This window comes from Colletotrichum chrysophilum, assembly GCF_026319265.1.
Source record: "Colletotrichum chrysophilum strain AFK26 chromosome Unknown scaffold_4, whole genome shotgun sequence".
Taxonomy (NCBI): domain Eukaryota; kingdom Fungi; phylum Ascomycota; class Sordariomycetes; order Glomerellales; family Glomerellaceae; genus Colletotrichum; species Colletotrichum chrysophilum.
In genome coordinates, this window is record NW_026517291.1 from 411,001 (window position 1) to 424,255 (window position 13,255).

The following is a 13,255-nucleotide window of genomic DNA, read 5'->3' on the forward strand; positions in this document are numbered from 1 at the left end:
GGGTCCACGGATGGGAGATAATGTCATTTCCATGTCTCTAACTACCGGCGTTCGTCAACCTTCTAGAAGTGATTGGCGTGGGGAACGGGAAATTGGGTGTTCCAAAAATCCCACCTCAGTCTTTGTCATCGAACCGACTGACGGACAGCTGGAGGTGACCGACTCATACGACCATGTTCTTCCTGTAAACGGACAAGAAGCCGGTGTATCGAGGCGTCGAGAAGACGGGAAACCTTTCCAGCAGAGCTAGCGTGTGCCGGTTGCGCGACTGATGAGTTAGTGGCTCCACGGTCAATAGATCAAAACCTCGTACCGACAGAGAGACGTCTCTACTTTGCGCAGCTCACGGCCAGTTGATGCAGGATTCAGGAAGACGTCCGACAACAATACGAGCTTTATCTACCTGAATGAACAACGGCGGGCAACCACTACGGAAACTTACTGCCACCGCACGGCACATTGGAAAACCGCAGGCCGAGGACACCAATTAGAAATGAGCGACACTGTCAGCCCGCGTCAGAAAAGATTTTCGTTTCAATTGCTACATCCAAAGACGCCGGAGCGATACGATGGACTGAGCTGAAAAGCAAACTTGGAAGACCTGGACCACGCCATGCCGAGTGATAGAAGACGAAGGGGTGCATCGGTCACATTTCTCAGACCTGCAGTGCAGTGGTGTGGTAGTTTGGTATGCATTCGAGCGACACTGCTGTGGGAAAGCTGGCTCACTTGCAGGTTGCAGTTACAAACATGTGCGCACTAGCAGGCGCATTGGGGTCCAACCTCGCCGGCGATGGTTACCATTGACGGTCGGAAAACGGCGTGTCTCAATGTCTGTCTAGGTGAGTGGGCGAGTGGGCTCGCGCCGCTGTATCTCTAGTTAGAGATTCGCTGAGAACGACAAGTGACAGGTCGAGTCCACCGCGGACTGGTTGTGGGCTTCAGTTGCTTTTCAGCAAACCGGCTGCCTCTCCGGCACCCGGGGTTCATCGGTGTCTCGAACCGGGGCTTAGGGCGGGCTTGGACGGAACTGTGGGCTGCGTCTGCGTTGCATTTGCTGGTGTCGGTCGACCGCCTGGCAAACATGGGCGTAACGAATAACGCAACGCAAGCAGCCCTCGGTATCTGATCTGATGTCCACCGCGACGAGTCAACAACATCGCGTCGTCGCCACAAACTCGTGATAATCAGGGACCGATGAGGGTGGGGGCTTGGGAGATGGCTTGCAACTTGCAAGGTACGAATACCTCTTACGCAGTACACCTAAGGTAGTGAAAGTTTCGCGGCGAGGAGGGTACTACTGCCCGTGCCATTCAAGGCTACTGGCCTAGCAGCAGATGGTTGCTGCCGCGCGAAGATCAACCACATCCACCGGATCCCCGTCGGATCCAGTGACGATGACCTCGCCGATGACTTAATTGCCCGATAATCAATCTTCAGAAGAGGCCCCCAAAGGGACCCTGAACCTAACCACGTTGACGATGTCTCTGCAACGCCTAACTTGAGTTCGGGGTTGATTGGGCTGCTAGCGGCTGCCTCTGATGGCATATTCCCAGGTCGAAATTGTGATCTTCAGCGTCTAATTGAAGATCCAGATGGGGCTCTGTCAACAGCGATGGGGGCTTGTTCATGCGGATTAGCCTTGTGTTACACGCTACTGACCCCGGGGAAGAAAAGAAAATTTGTCTGCCAAACCTATCCTTGAAGAGGTTCTAGCCTCTGAATATCAAAATTCGACTGCCGACGCGTTCACCGACTGCTCTCGTCGATCATTTCCTTTGCAAAACAGCGGTCTTCCTTTCTGCCGGCCCAGTTAGCCATTGCCCCATGGGTGGCATCTGGCCAGTCTGACTGCTACCTCGACTTTGATCACTTGATCCACGCATGAAATGCGGATTGGAGAACCGGGTGCGGGAAAGAAGTTCCGCATGATGAGTCGACCGCGAAGGCATCGCAGCGAGTCCGACCGATATCCTCAGGGTGCAGCAACCCATTGCTTCTCCGGGCCTCGGTCGCCGACAGGTCACACACACACACACACACCTCTTCCGCCCGGCACGGCGTCCCATGCACTCTCGCGACCGCTCTTTCTAGCGAGACGGTTCGTCCATGACACCGACTTTTTTGGTGTTTTTTTCCAATACCCCCCAGTTATGTGTGTGTCTGTCGTTTCTTTTCTCGCTAAGAATGTCTCGCAGTTGCTTTGACCTCTTTAGAGTCAATCAAGAAAGAGGGGTTTGGCAGATGGCAGCGCGCTCGGGGATCCGATCCGCGCAAGTCAAAGCCGTCGTGGCCCTGCTTGACTCGACGAAGCGTCCGTGTCACCATGCCGGATGGCACTGTCACGACGTTGACAAGCCAGGGGATCCTCGAGGGGATGGGGGCAACTTTGAGGGTCCAGACGGCGGATCGCCCACAGTGAGTCTGTTCGCCAGACTAGCAAGTTGTTGAACTTGAACGCTTGCTGTCAGTCCATCGCAAGCTTCTTGTCAGCCCAGAGCACGTGCCCCGATGCCACGCCACCAGGCCTCTCAAGTGAGGGTGTTTGCTCCGACCAACTACGACGACGATAACATCCCGCCTCCCCTCCCCTCCTCCGTCTCCGCTCGCGTGTGGGCTGGGCTCTCCTGTGGGCGCGAGCGGGCTCGTGTTCCGGCTGAGTCTGGAATTAGTAATGCCGCGGCTGGAATCAGCGGCAAGACGCCTTGGGGGATGCGCGATTGCGCTTCCCCGGAGAACGGCGCTGTCCAGTTGGTTGCTGCTGACGGGCGCGCGCCAGTTTGGCGCAGATGTGTGAGAGAGCCCTACTCAGAGCGTGTGTGCTTTAGTGAGTTTGACTACCGGAGCGGCGTTGGCGGCCGGAGGTTCGGATTGGATCGTCCGGGGAGCTTTCCCTCCAGGAACACGTCCGCTCTAAATCGGCGTGGCTTGTTTTAGAGGGACGTTTGGTGGATGACTTGCAGTATTGAAACTCCTGCCGAGAAGCAAACTTTGCTTTTTTTTTTTTGGCCTCTTGCCCCCTAAGCCTCGCGGAGTTGGCTGTCCAAGTTCGGGACCGCGCCGGTCTTCCGCCCCAGATCCCGCAGGAGGCTTTCGGGGCGGGACCATCGCGAGAGGGTTGCGTCCTGGGGTCCCGCTTCCTGACTTTGGCTGCATTGTGGCGCCGGGGGGGAGAGGCCGTTGGGCTCAGGTCGGCGACCTGAGGTCGGTTTGCTAATGTGTGATATGCTGCCCGCAGGGGCGCCGCGTGGTTTCAGGCGGCTTGTGGTGTTGGTCGCAGGTTTGGGTTGGTATCAAGCCGTTGGTGAGGAAGTAGCTGGCGATCGTCAGGGATGGGGTTGTGTGATGGTGGTGCTATGGTATGTTCGCATTTGGAATGACGACTGTTGTTTTAGTGCTTTGCAACGACGGCCGTTTACAGGGCCGGGCTCATAGAATGACCTCTTGCCTGTGAGGCTTCTTGAGGGGTGTTGTGATGGTACCTATGACGTAACGATGTTGAGCAATGACAAGTAAGCTATGAGAGGAATCCGCATCATGATGGCTTCGTTTGAAGCCAACTTACAAGCTCAATGCGTCATTTGGAGTCATTGAGTGGAGTTTGGCGTTCCTAGACAAAATCGGGATTATACACGCATCCAACGTGCTCGCATTGCTGTAAGTCTCGTATGAGAAAAGATGTTGCTGTTCATCGTGGACGACGTCAGTGTGCCGGTTTGGATATCAGGCCGTGTCTTAATTCTCAGTCGTCACAGTCATGTGACCAGTGCTCGATTTATTTGATCGGGACTCCATGACACTTGCCATCGCCTCCTCGATATGTGTGGTTCCCTTTTCCAAGTTTCTCCGTGAGGCTGGGGCAGCAGAATGCCATTCTAAGCACTAGTAATAACCAAGGCGATATGCAACTGGTAGATACTCACATGCGGAGATGCATCAACAGAATCAGCTTTGTTGATTGGTCATGAGAAATAGATCTCATCCTGAAAGCAGCCGGAAGCTGTACTGATGAATTCTCACGCGGCGCATATCGTCTATCATGGGATCACAGTGAAGAGATCGCCATCGAGACAATAACGTGTGCTCCTTGGACGTTCATATTCGAGGTCAATCTACCGCCGGGTTGGTTCAGTCTATTTGCCAGCTGGCTTTCATACTTATGTGTCGAATACAAGTTTCAATTTACACCTCACGTAAAATAGTGCCCGGCACCATGGCACCACGCGGAATTGCGAGTGTAAAACACAACATGACTTCATCTTCAATGACGAGTGCGGTCTTAGCTTGGTCAATCATGGAGAGGCACACGCAACAGTTTCCTTCTTTCAGTCTGTATGTTAATAGCTGGGGTTTCGATGCTTTTTGCGTATAGCACGCTACCTCATAATTATCATTGACTTAATCGGCAGATCTGTATTGCATGCTAGTCGGGCTCATATTTACTTTCTCTGCCATCACGTCTGTTGATTCGATTTACAAAAAGACCGGGACTGGTTGAGTATGTGGTGCTGAGTAACACGTTTGGTCTTACGTGCGTTCGAGGTTCAGATTGTCAACTAACTTGGAGACTTTTCTATCAATACCAGTGACGGCAACACGAATGACTTGACATGAGTTCCATTTGGGCGCTTCAGGTCATTATGATCTGCTAAATGCAAGACCCAAGCAAGATGCTTCTCTCTTTAGGGCCTCAACGTTCGATCAATAAATAGCTTGAGGCCGGGAAGGTTGATTGCTTGCTATCGCTATGAGAGAGATGGGCACCAAAGAACGAGACAAGTAACAGCACTGACATTCTAGACTTCTACGCCCTGTCATATATATTGCATAGGTAAGTCAATATCTTACTATGACTCACTACCTAGTGATCTTATTCAGTCAAGTAAAATGTCGTCTTGGTAAAGGAACGTTCCCTCATTTTGAATGCAACCTGCAGAAGGGCAAAAATAGGTGTACTATTAAGCTCACAAGGCAAAAGAGGATGATCAGTGGGAGGCTTGAACTCCCGACCTTGGCATTACTGAACATGTCAGATAACATATTAGTACCACGCTCTAACCAACTGAGCTAACCGACCGGGTTGGTGTCCGCATTTGTGGATGTGGATGCTCTCCGGAGCGGGCTCGAGGGCTCAGGAACCCACTGCCGGGCCGGGGACGAGTGCCTCAACGGGTCGCATGCGTTGGCATCAATATCCGGGGAAAAAGGACCGTGAATCGAAACGAGTGAGTGCGCATTGCTGGCGTTAGCTAGGGGCAATTCCTAGAATAGTGCGGTGGAATCTTGTCAAGTTTGAAGCTGCCGAGATTTGAGAGAATGCCACAGGGACATCGAGTGCAGAGAACGGCGCAGAGAACGGCGCAGAGAATGAGATCAAAAATGAGATGTGCTGTGCTACTGTATCAATTTATGAGGAACCACAAACAGACCTTGAGATAGTGTCAGAGCCCTCGATGCTGATGCAAATCGTCAAATGACCCTTCCGGATACCAACAGAGAACGTTTTCTACGACCTCCTGGAAAGCCAGTATCCAGAGTGACTTGCCAGCTAAGAACCGGCTAAGAAAGTCTGAGCCTTCTTGAAGAGATTAGGGAAACCCTAGGCCCTTGAAGAGGAACTGCCCAAGCTCCGTAACGTTGGTGACCTCTGAAGCAGGCTTTAATGTCTCGATTCCCGCTCCTTCCCTTCAACAGACCAGGGGCACTTCCAGCTTGGACTAGGCTTGACTCTCCTTTGCATTCACCGCATCCGTAAATTCAGCAGTGGCTGCTTGAATCCTGAATGCTTATATTTAAAGAGGCAATCAGATCGCCAGGGGCACTCTCACCCTTCTCAGCCGGAGGTTTACTTCCATGTGGTCTGGACCTAGCAACCCTCACCCTCCTTTTCTGTACGATCTGATAGTGTAAGGTATCCATTCGCTTTACGAATCGTTGAGTATGTTGCCATATTGTACGATTGGGGTTGGAGGCTTTATGCTTTGACGAGGGACACACAGTAAGGGACTGTCAATGCACCTACTGCGTGGTCTTTACCAACCGAAAAAGACAGCAATATGAACCATGAGAGCTCGCGAGAAACTCAGCTCGGGAAGGAGGTTTCTCAGGCGATAATCACTTCGCACCGGAAAAGAGTTCGGGCAACTACACCAAGATACCGTGCGTGAGACATCTGATATCTCCGTGAGGTAATTGAGTTACTACCGGACGGCCCGACAAAGCCACACGCACAGCCGTATTCAAGTGAGACCCCGCTGTGTTCACCACGATTGGTGATCTGAGACATTTGACGACTTTCCGTCTTGACCTTCGTGGGGGAGCGGATCGATCGCACCTGGAAGGGTAGCGAGCGCGGGATCTATAGCATTTGCACAAGTTTAGGCTGTCGTCGCTGAGTTTAACAGGGCCACCCACATAGGAGGAGCCTCACAACTGCTCGTTGATACCGGAAAGAGTCGCCAAGAATCATTCGTTGAGGGATACTCAGCTGCAGAACCTTCAGTTGAGTCTCGTTTGGTTTGCTTGCCCGTGAGTGCTGCTAGCTAGTTACTCTCCTCCTCCTTATCTTAAGTCATAGCCGCATGTTCTTTAAGACTAAAACTCAGTGCGGGGGTGACAGACGATACACCTCGTAGCTAGTAGAGATTAGAAAGAAATCACTAAAAAGATACCATAGATACCTGATCAAACGGCAAAAATGACAACTGTGAGATTCGAACTCACGCCTCTTTCGAGACCAGAATGCTAACCCTCTGTGAGGATCAAGCTGATCGCTTGAGTCTGGCGCCTTAGACCGCTCGGCCAAGTTGCCTATGACAAACCGTGTCAAGTTTAAAGATAAGTAGGTATGCGGAGATAAGCCGCTGCGCTATCTTATCGCCGCCCGACATCGCGTGAAAGCTACAGGTTTTGACGGCATCATATCCCAAAATTCATGCAATCGGGCCTCTCTGTAGTAATAAGTCGCTTTGATAAGAGGCGCTACGAACGTTGTCACAAATTTCATGAATGGGTGAAGATCCTCCAGGCCAGTCATTGTGTTGAGAATAGTGATGGATCGTCAACAGCCATTCGCGTGCTTGATGGATGGTTGTGAGACAGAAAGAAGCCTTGCACACTTTATTGCGAATTCTGGACTTTACGACGCCTCACTCAGACCTTCCAGATACAGCGACATCAAACCAAGTCGGATGGACCACTTTCGAATCCATTCACGCCACAACAGAAATGCGAGGGTGTAGATGCATCCGGTTGCGGATGGAGAGGAATCATTCTCTTGGCGTCTTCCAAAGTGTATGCCGCCATCCTCTTCCCAACTCTGCTGGTGCGTGTCACACCGATTTCAAGACCCTCCTCAGAGGAGAGCAATCCTTGGAAAACTCATCTCAGCTGCGTCGTGGAAGTGGGCAGGTCGGTAGGCAAGATCACGGGCGTAATTGAAGCGTCATTTGCATCTTGCCGTTTCTGGAGAAAGTCGCTGAGATCGGTGTTAGTTGCGGCCATAACGACGATCCGGACCCATTGCGGCTCTGTTTTAAGCCCAAAGCATCTCGATTTAAGCAGTGACTACGGTTACACAACCGAAGCCTCCAATTATCGCCGCCACTGTCAACCGTTAAGATCTAGCGGAGTGAGACATCTCGTCGAATGCGGCAGGTTTGAGCAGACGAGCTCTCTGAATGGGCGACATCATGCTGCCAAAGCGGCGAATGCTTCGTGACCCGCAAACGTCCTCAATTTGTGAGGCCTGGCCGTCTCGGATCTCGACCAGCTCGAGCCGACGATGTGCATCATAGATGAGAGCTACAACGATGCATCTAGCTTGTGCGTAGTAACGCAGCAATGACGAACTAGGGTGCAACGGGAGACTGTCACTGCCAGCCGCGTGCGGCGCCACTCAGCTTAACTGACGGAATAGATCTCATGGAGGCCGATCTATCTCCATCGTCAAGAGTCTAGATTCATACGCTTGGCTGTTGCACTCGGATGCAGGCGGCAGCGGAGTTTCCGTGGCAGATGAGCCAATGGAGGAGCTTGCTTTTCTTCGATGGCTTGCATTACCCATTGCGGGTTCATCGGATGGAGACTGGATGCGACAGAAGCATCTCACTTATGTCATTTTCCAACGAGCTGTATAAGATGACTCTCGGACCGGCCTTCAGACATCTTCCAAAGACCCCAAGTACTTCTCCGGCCGAGACTTTTGGTTGCCTCAACAGGAACATAGGTGGTCCCCAGTTCAATCAACGACCATGACTGGATATGAAGACAGCAACATGGTAGAGGCCCAGGCTCGGACGCCATACGTCTCAGTGGCCCCCGACGAGATGACTGCCGACCAATTTGACGAGAAAGACCAGCAGGGAGTGGAGGTCGAGGAGGAAATCCCCTTGAGAGATGACAATCCTGTCGTAGGAGACAGTCTTCGACTTCCTACGGTCCCTTCTCGGCCACTGCCATTTTGGATTCGCTATCCAAAGGCCTTGCTTTGGTGCTTCGTCCCGAGCTTCCTGCACCCTACAGATCCAGCCAAACCACCAAAACAGCTTCATCCGACGGCATGGCTCGGTAATTACCTAATCGGACTCATCTCGAAAAGCATCGCTAACAACATCTACAGATGGCCTTCGAGGCATAGCGTCATTCGTGGTCGTCTGCCACCATTGGTCACTCGTCGTTTACCCCATCGAACTGCACAAGGGGTACCTATCCGATGATAAGCCCATGTTCATCCAACTACCCATCATACGCTTGGCCGTGTCTGGATATTGGGCCGTGTGCGTTTTCTTCGTCATCTCTGGCTTTGCCCTCAGCTACAAGCCCATGAAACTTCTATCTCAGAACCGAAGGGCCGACTTCGCCATCGCCGCGGCCTCCTCTGCCTTCCGCCGATACATCAGAATCTTCGCCTCTCCTGCGGTCACAACGCTCGTCATTGCCCTCATGACATACGCGGGTTGGTTTCAGCATGGAGCGAGGCCGAAGACACTCATCTTCCCGAGGTTGAGGCCGCCTGTGGCCGGGACTTTGTATGGTCAGCTAGAGCATTGGTTCATTAAGATTGTTGGATTCGCCAACCCTGTGTCGCGAAACACTCGGAGGGGAAACAACTTTCCGTACGACGCCGCTCTCTGGACTATACCCATCGAGTTTGACTGCTCAATGGTCATCTTCCTCGCTCACGTCGCCTTCTCCAGACTACGCCCCGGCGTCCGGCTCTTCTTCCATGTTTTCGTCAGCTGCTACACCCTTTGGTTCAATATGTGGGAGTTCTTCCTGTTCTTCGCCGGACTTCTCCTTGCGGATCTTCACTTCCACTTCCAACCGGCGTCGGGTGAATTTCACGAAGGTGAAGGCGGTTGGAACGCCCTCCCCAGATGGACAAATAGCTTGCGACGGGACAGTTTCGCTCGCTTCCAGTCCATGATCGCCGGCTCGCCGACCTTTTCCAACTTCAGGAGCTCTATACAATCCCGCCGCGACAGTCTCTCATCCTCGCCCTCCCTGCCAAAGTTCAAGAAAGTCGTTGGCATCGCCGCATTCATCTTCTCGCTGTGGCTGCTCTCGTACCCGCACTTGGTCAACGATGCTGCCGCAACCCCGGGCTACAGGGCTCTGACTGCCATCACCCCCAAGCAATACAAGAGCGGAGATTCCCTTTGGATTCCACTTGGTGCCATCCTTCTCATCTTCACCATCGATAGGGTCCCTTCCCTGCAGCGCATGTTCAACAGACCGTTGATACAGTACCTCGGTCGCATCTCATTCATGTTGTATCTGGTCCACAACTCGATGTTGTGGATGTATGGATGGCACACTTGGCAGTTCATGACGTCCATCACCGGAGTCGCCACGTCTTGGCAGTACTTCTGGAGCGTATTCTGGGCGAGTTGCTTCTTCCTGCCCGGTGTCATTGTGGTGGCCGACTTCTTTCAGCGATATGTGGACTCGAATGCAGTTGCGTTCGCAGCTTGGCTTGAGAAGAAGTTGATTGACAAGACGGCATGAGCTTAATGATATGAACGGTTGTTGGCTGGGACTCCCACTAATAATTAACAATGTTTCTTTTGTAACAAGCATCATGGATTGAGCGGGCGTTCGGGGGCAAGAGGCTGGGTACTGTAACCCCAACCCTTCATCATTGATTTAATTAGAGATTAATAAACATTTCTTACATCAATTTGCCTTACCTGCCTGCTATCTTCTAATCGTCCCAAACAACACCAGCATACTGTAAGAACATCCAGCGTTTCCTCATGGATAAGAGAACGCCGGGACAGCGCATAGGCGGTCCAAGAACGACGAGACATGGGATGAACGATATTGACCAACTTATTCCACCGAACCACACCCAATCCGTCGTTGTCTTCAGCCCTCGACTCGCGGCTCTCCACAACCCCGCCGTTAATTTAGACCCCTGCTCCATCAGATAACTTTTTCGCATCTGATAATCACCCACCGGGTATTCCGCGCGGGTCTGCCAACTATTGTCATCATTTTTAGCTCAATAAAAAACATTGATCTTGATCCGACCTCGATTCTTCGGGACCAACGCCGAACGGAATCGTCCGACATAACGAGGTCATCCATGCCTTGTCCCTGAGTCCCTGCAGGAGAGGGGATGCGGGAAGCGGGAAGAAAGTCGCAACCGCATCGTCTGCCCGTTCCGCGATCCACGACGCAGCCGGGCAGAGATGCTCCATTGGGCCAGGGACCCGATGCAGCACATCCATCTTGAAAGCTTGGCGGCCTGGGGCTTTTCCCTTTCCTCTGCATATTTGGCAAAAAAATATCCGCTCCGCCGCTATGGGCTATGGAGTCAATAAAGCAGTCCGTCGTTGGACGATGCGCCAAAAGAGAAGGAGAAAAAAATAAAAGAGGGATCCAATACGATGTTGGATATTAAAAGCACGGCTGCTGCCGTTCGCGCGACTGCTTGGCAGCACGAGAAACTCACCCCTCCACCGCCCGCTCGCTCTGATCTGACTTTCGTTTGGAGAGTGCTCTCCTTGAGTTCGAAGCGATGAAGGCCAAAGTCGTCATCGCCGGCGCCGTGGCGTTGATGCGCTCGGCGGAAGCTGCATACGTGTGGCCTTCCCAGTACGACGAGATCGAGGACATTCTCTCCTTGCAGACGGGCTACCGCAGTCGAGGCTTCGTCGATGGTAAGACCACTCCAAGCTCAGAGAGAGAGAGCCCCGAAAGCCGCGTCTAACATTCTTCACAGGCGTAACTCCCTGCTCCTTCGGAGGCAACATCGCCGGCCGCCAGTTCGCCGCGGAGTGGATCCGGACCGCGTTCCACGACGTCGCCACGACGAACGCCGCCGCGGGCGAGGGCGGCCTCGACGGCTCCATCTGGTTCGAGGTCCACCGCGCCGAGAACGGCGGCGCGGCCTTCAACAACACCTTCAGCTTCTTCGCGAACCTCTACTCCGCGCGGGCCTCCGCCGCGGACCTCCTGGCGATGAGCGTGGTCGTCGCCAACGCCGGCTGCGGCGGCGCGCGGATGCCGTTCCGCGCGGGCAGGGTCGACGCGCAGGAGGCCGGGCCCGCGGGCGTGCCGGAGCCGCACACGCCGCTGAATACGACGATGGCGCGGTTCGCCGGCGCCGGGTTCGGCCAGGGGGAGATGATCTCTCTGGTGGCGTGCGGACACACGCTCGGCGGGGTGCACAGCCGGAACAACCCCGACATTGTCGGCCTCGAGCCGACGCCTGACACGGTGGTGCATTTCGACAGCACCTCTGACGTGTTTGACGGCAACGTGGCGACGGAGTATGTCGACGGGACGACGACGAACCCGCTCGTCGTGAACGCGAACGCGACGCTTAACTCGGACAGGAGGATTTTTGGCAGCGATGGCAACAAGACGATCACGGAAATGGGGCGCACGGGGGATGGATTCAAGACGGCGTGCGCGGACGTGTTCACGAAGATGATTGATACTGTGCCCGCGAGTGTGACCTTGACTGACCCCATCGACGCGGTTGACATCAAGCCGTATGTCAGTATGACACTGAGCGGGAACGGGAGTATCGCGCTCAGTGGCTGGGTCAGGGTTCAGACGACGGAGGGAACTGGGCGGGATACCGCGGATCTGGCCGTCCACCTGACTTATGCTGACCGCAACGGCGACGGCGACGTCGTGGTAGCCACGACCCTCGACGAGGGCGGCGTAAGCACCGGCCTTCACGGAGAGACCTTCGCCTGGTACCAGTTCTCGACGGCCGTCGACGCAAGTCGTGGCATCAGCAAGTTTGTCATCCATCTTACCACGCCCTCCACCAATGCCACAACCATATACAGAAACGACGGCAGCGGGTACCCGCTGGACGACGCGCTCCTGTACCAAGAGTCCGAGTCGTGCGTGAACCGGACGAGCGTCAACAACGAGCGAGCCTTCACCGTCACGGCGGCGGTGCGCAAGGAGCGCGCTTCGGACCCCGTGACGATGGACCTCGCGCGCCTTGTGAGGAGGCAGGGTGTCATTGTGCGAGGGTTGGAGGTTGATACTATCGACTTGTTGGCGACGGGTGAGGAGAGAGGGGAATATGTCATTTTCGAGGGGACGACGGGGCTTGCGACAAGCGGATGGAGTACGAGCTTCGATCTTGTGCTTGGTGGTGAGGAAGAGGTCAAGGTTGAGTTTCTGAAGACGCAGGCATGTCCAAGGTCATGAGAAAGATGACGATGCTGTAGAGATGGTGCTCAAGGCAGCAAATAACACCATGAAGCTCTTGACGAATCCATGATTACTTTCTCTGACTGACTTATTGAAAGCTGCTTAACGCGTTGCTCTTGGTTTAGTGTGGAATCCCACCTCTCATCGTATATCTCAAAAGAACCCAGGACTTGTAAACCACAGAGCATGGTCCTTACACCGGCGAGGTCCTCAGCAGACCTATACGGTGCGGAGTCTCCTACTTTAACCATGCGGTACAAAATGATAGCTTTTGGAGTGGCTGAAGGTAAAATCAGTATCGAACGACATGGTTTGCCTCAACCTCGCACGACACATTTTCGCATGACGGGCGGAAGCTGCCTGTGAACCCGGGGTAGCACACGTCTTCACACTTCTTCAACGGTCTTCAACCACCAATAATGGACGCAGTCACGTTTCGAGGCCCCTCTTGAGGTCCGATGATCTTGGTCGTTACCCCTGAGCTCCTACATCATGAGGACGGCAAAAGTTGCCGTGCTCCAAGCAAACGCCATTCTATTGCACTCGGGGAATTGCAGACAACCATGCCATT

General features: G+C 53.6%; 2 protein-coding genes and 2 non-coding genes across 4 annotated transcripts; 2 read left to right on the forward strand and 2 right to left on the reverse strand.

Annotated features, from left to right (window-relative positions):
* Nucleotides 1-4,982: 4,982 nt before the first annotated feature.
* COL26b_001004 lies at nt 4,983-5,077 on the reverse strand. Its single transcript has one exon. It is a non-coding gene; the product is annotated as a tRNA-Ile (tRNA).
* Nucleotides 5,078-6,698: 1,621 nt separating this feature from the next.
* COL26b_001005 lies at nt 6,699-6,811 on the reverse strand. Its single transcript has one exon. It is a non-coding gene; the product is annotated as a tRNA-Leu (tRNA).
* Nucleotides 6,812-8,252: 1,441 nt separating this feature from the next.
* On the forward strand, nt 8,253-10,008 carry COL26b_001006 (uncharacterized protein; the record flags this gene model as incomplete). The annotated part of the gene is made up of 2 exons (XM_053173966.1): nt 8,253-8,568; nt 8,621-10,008. The coding sequence occupies 2 exons, from the start codon at nt 8,253-8,255 to the stop codon at nt 10,006-10,008; spliced, it is 1,704 nt and encodes a 567-aa protein (XP_053042083.1).
* Nucleotides 10,009-11,023: 1,015 nt separating this feature from the next.
* COL26b_001007 (uncharacterized protein) lies at nt 11,024-12,681 on the forward strand (the record flags this gene model as incomplete). Its single annotated transcript, XM_053173967.1, has 2 exons — nt 11,024-11,165; nt 11,228-12,681. 2 exons carry the CDS (start codon nt 11,024-11,026, stop codon nt 12,679-12,681), a joined length of 1,596 nt encoding a protein of 531 aa, XP_053042084.1.
* Between the last annotated feature and the right edge of the window lie 574 nt (nt 12,682-13,255).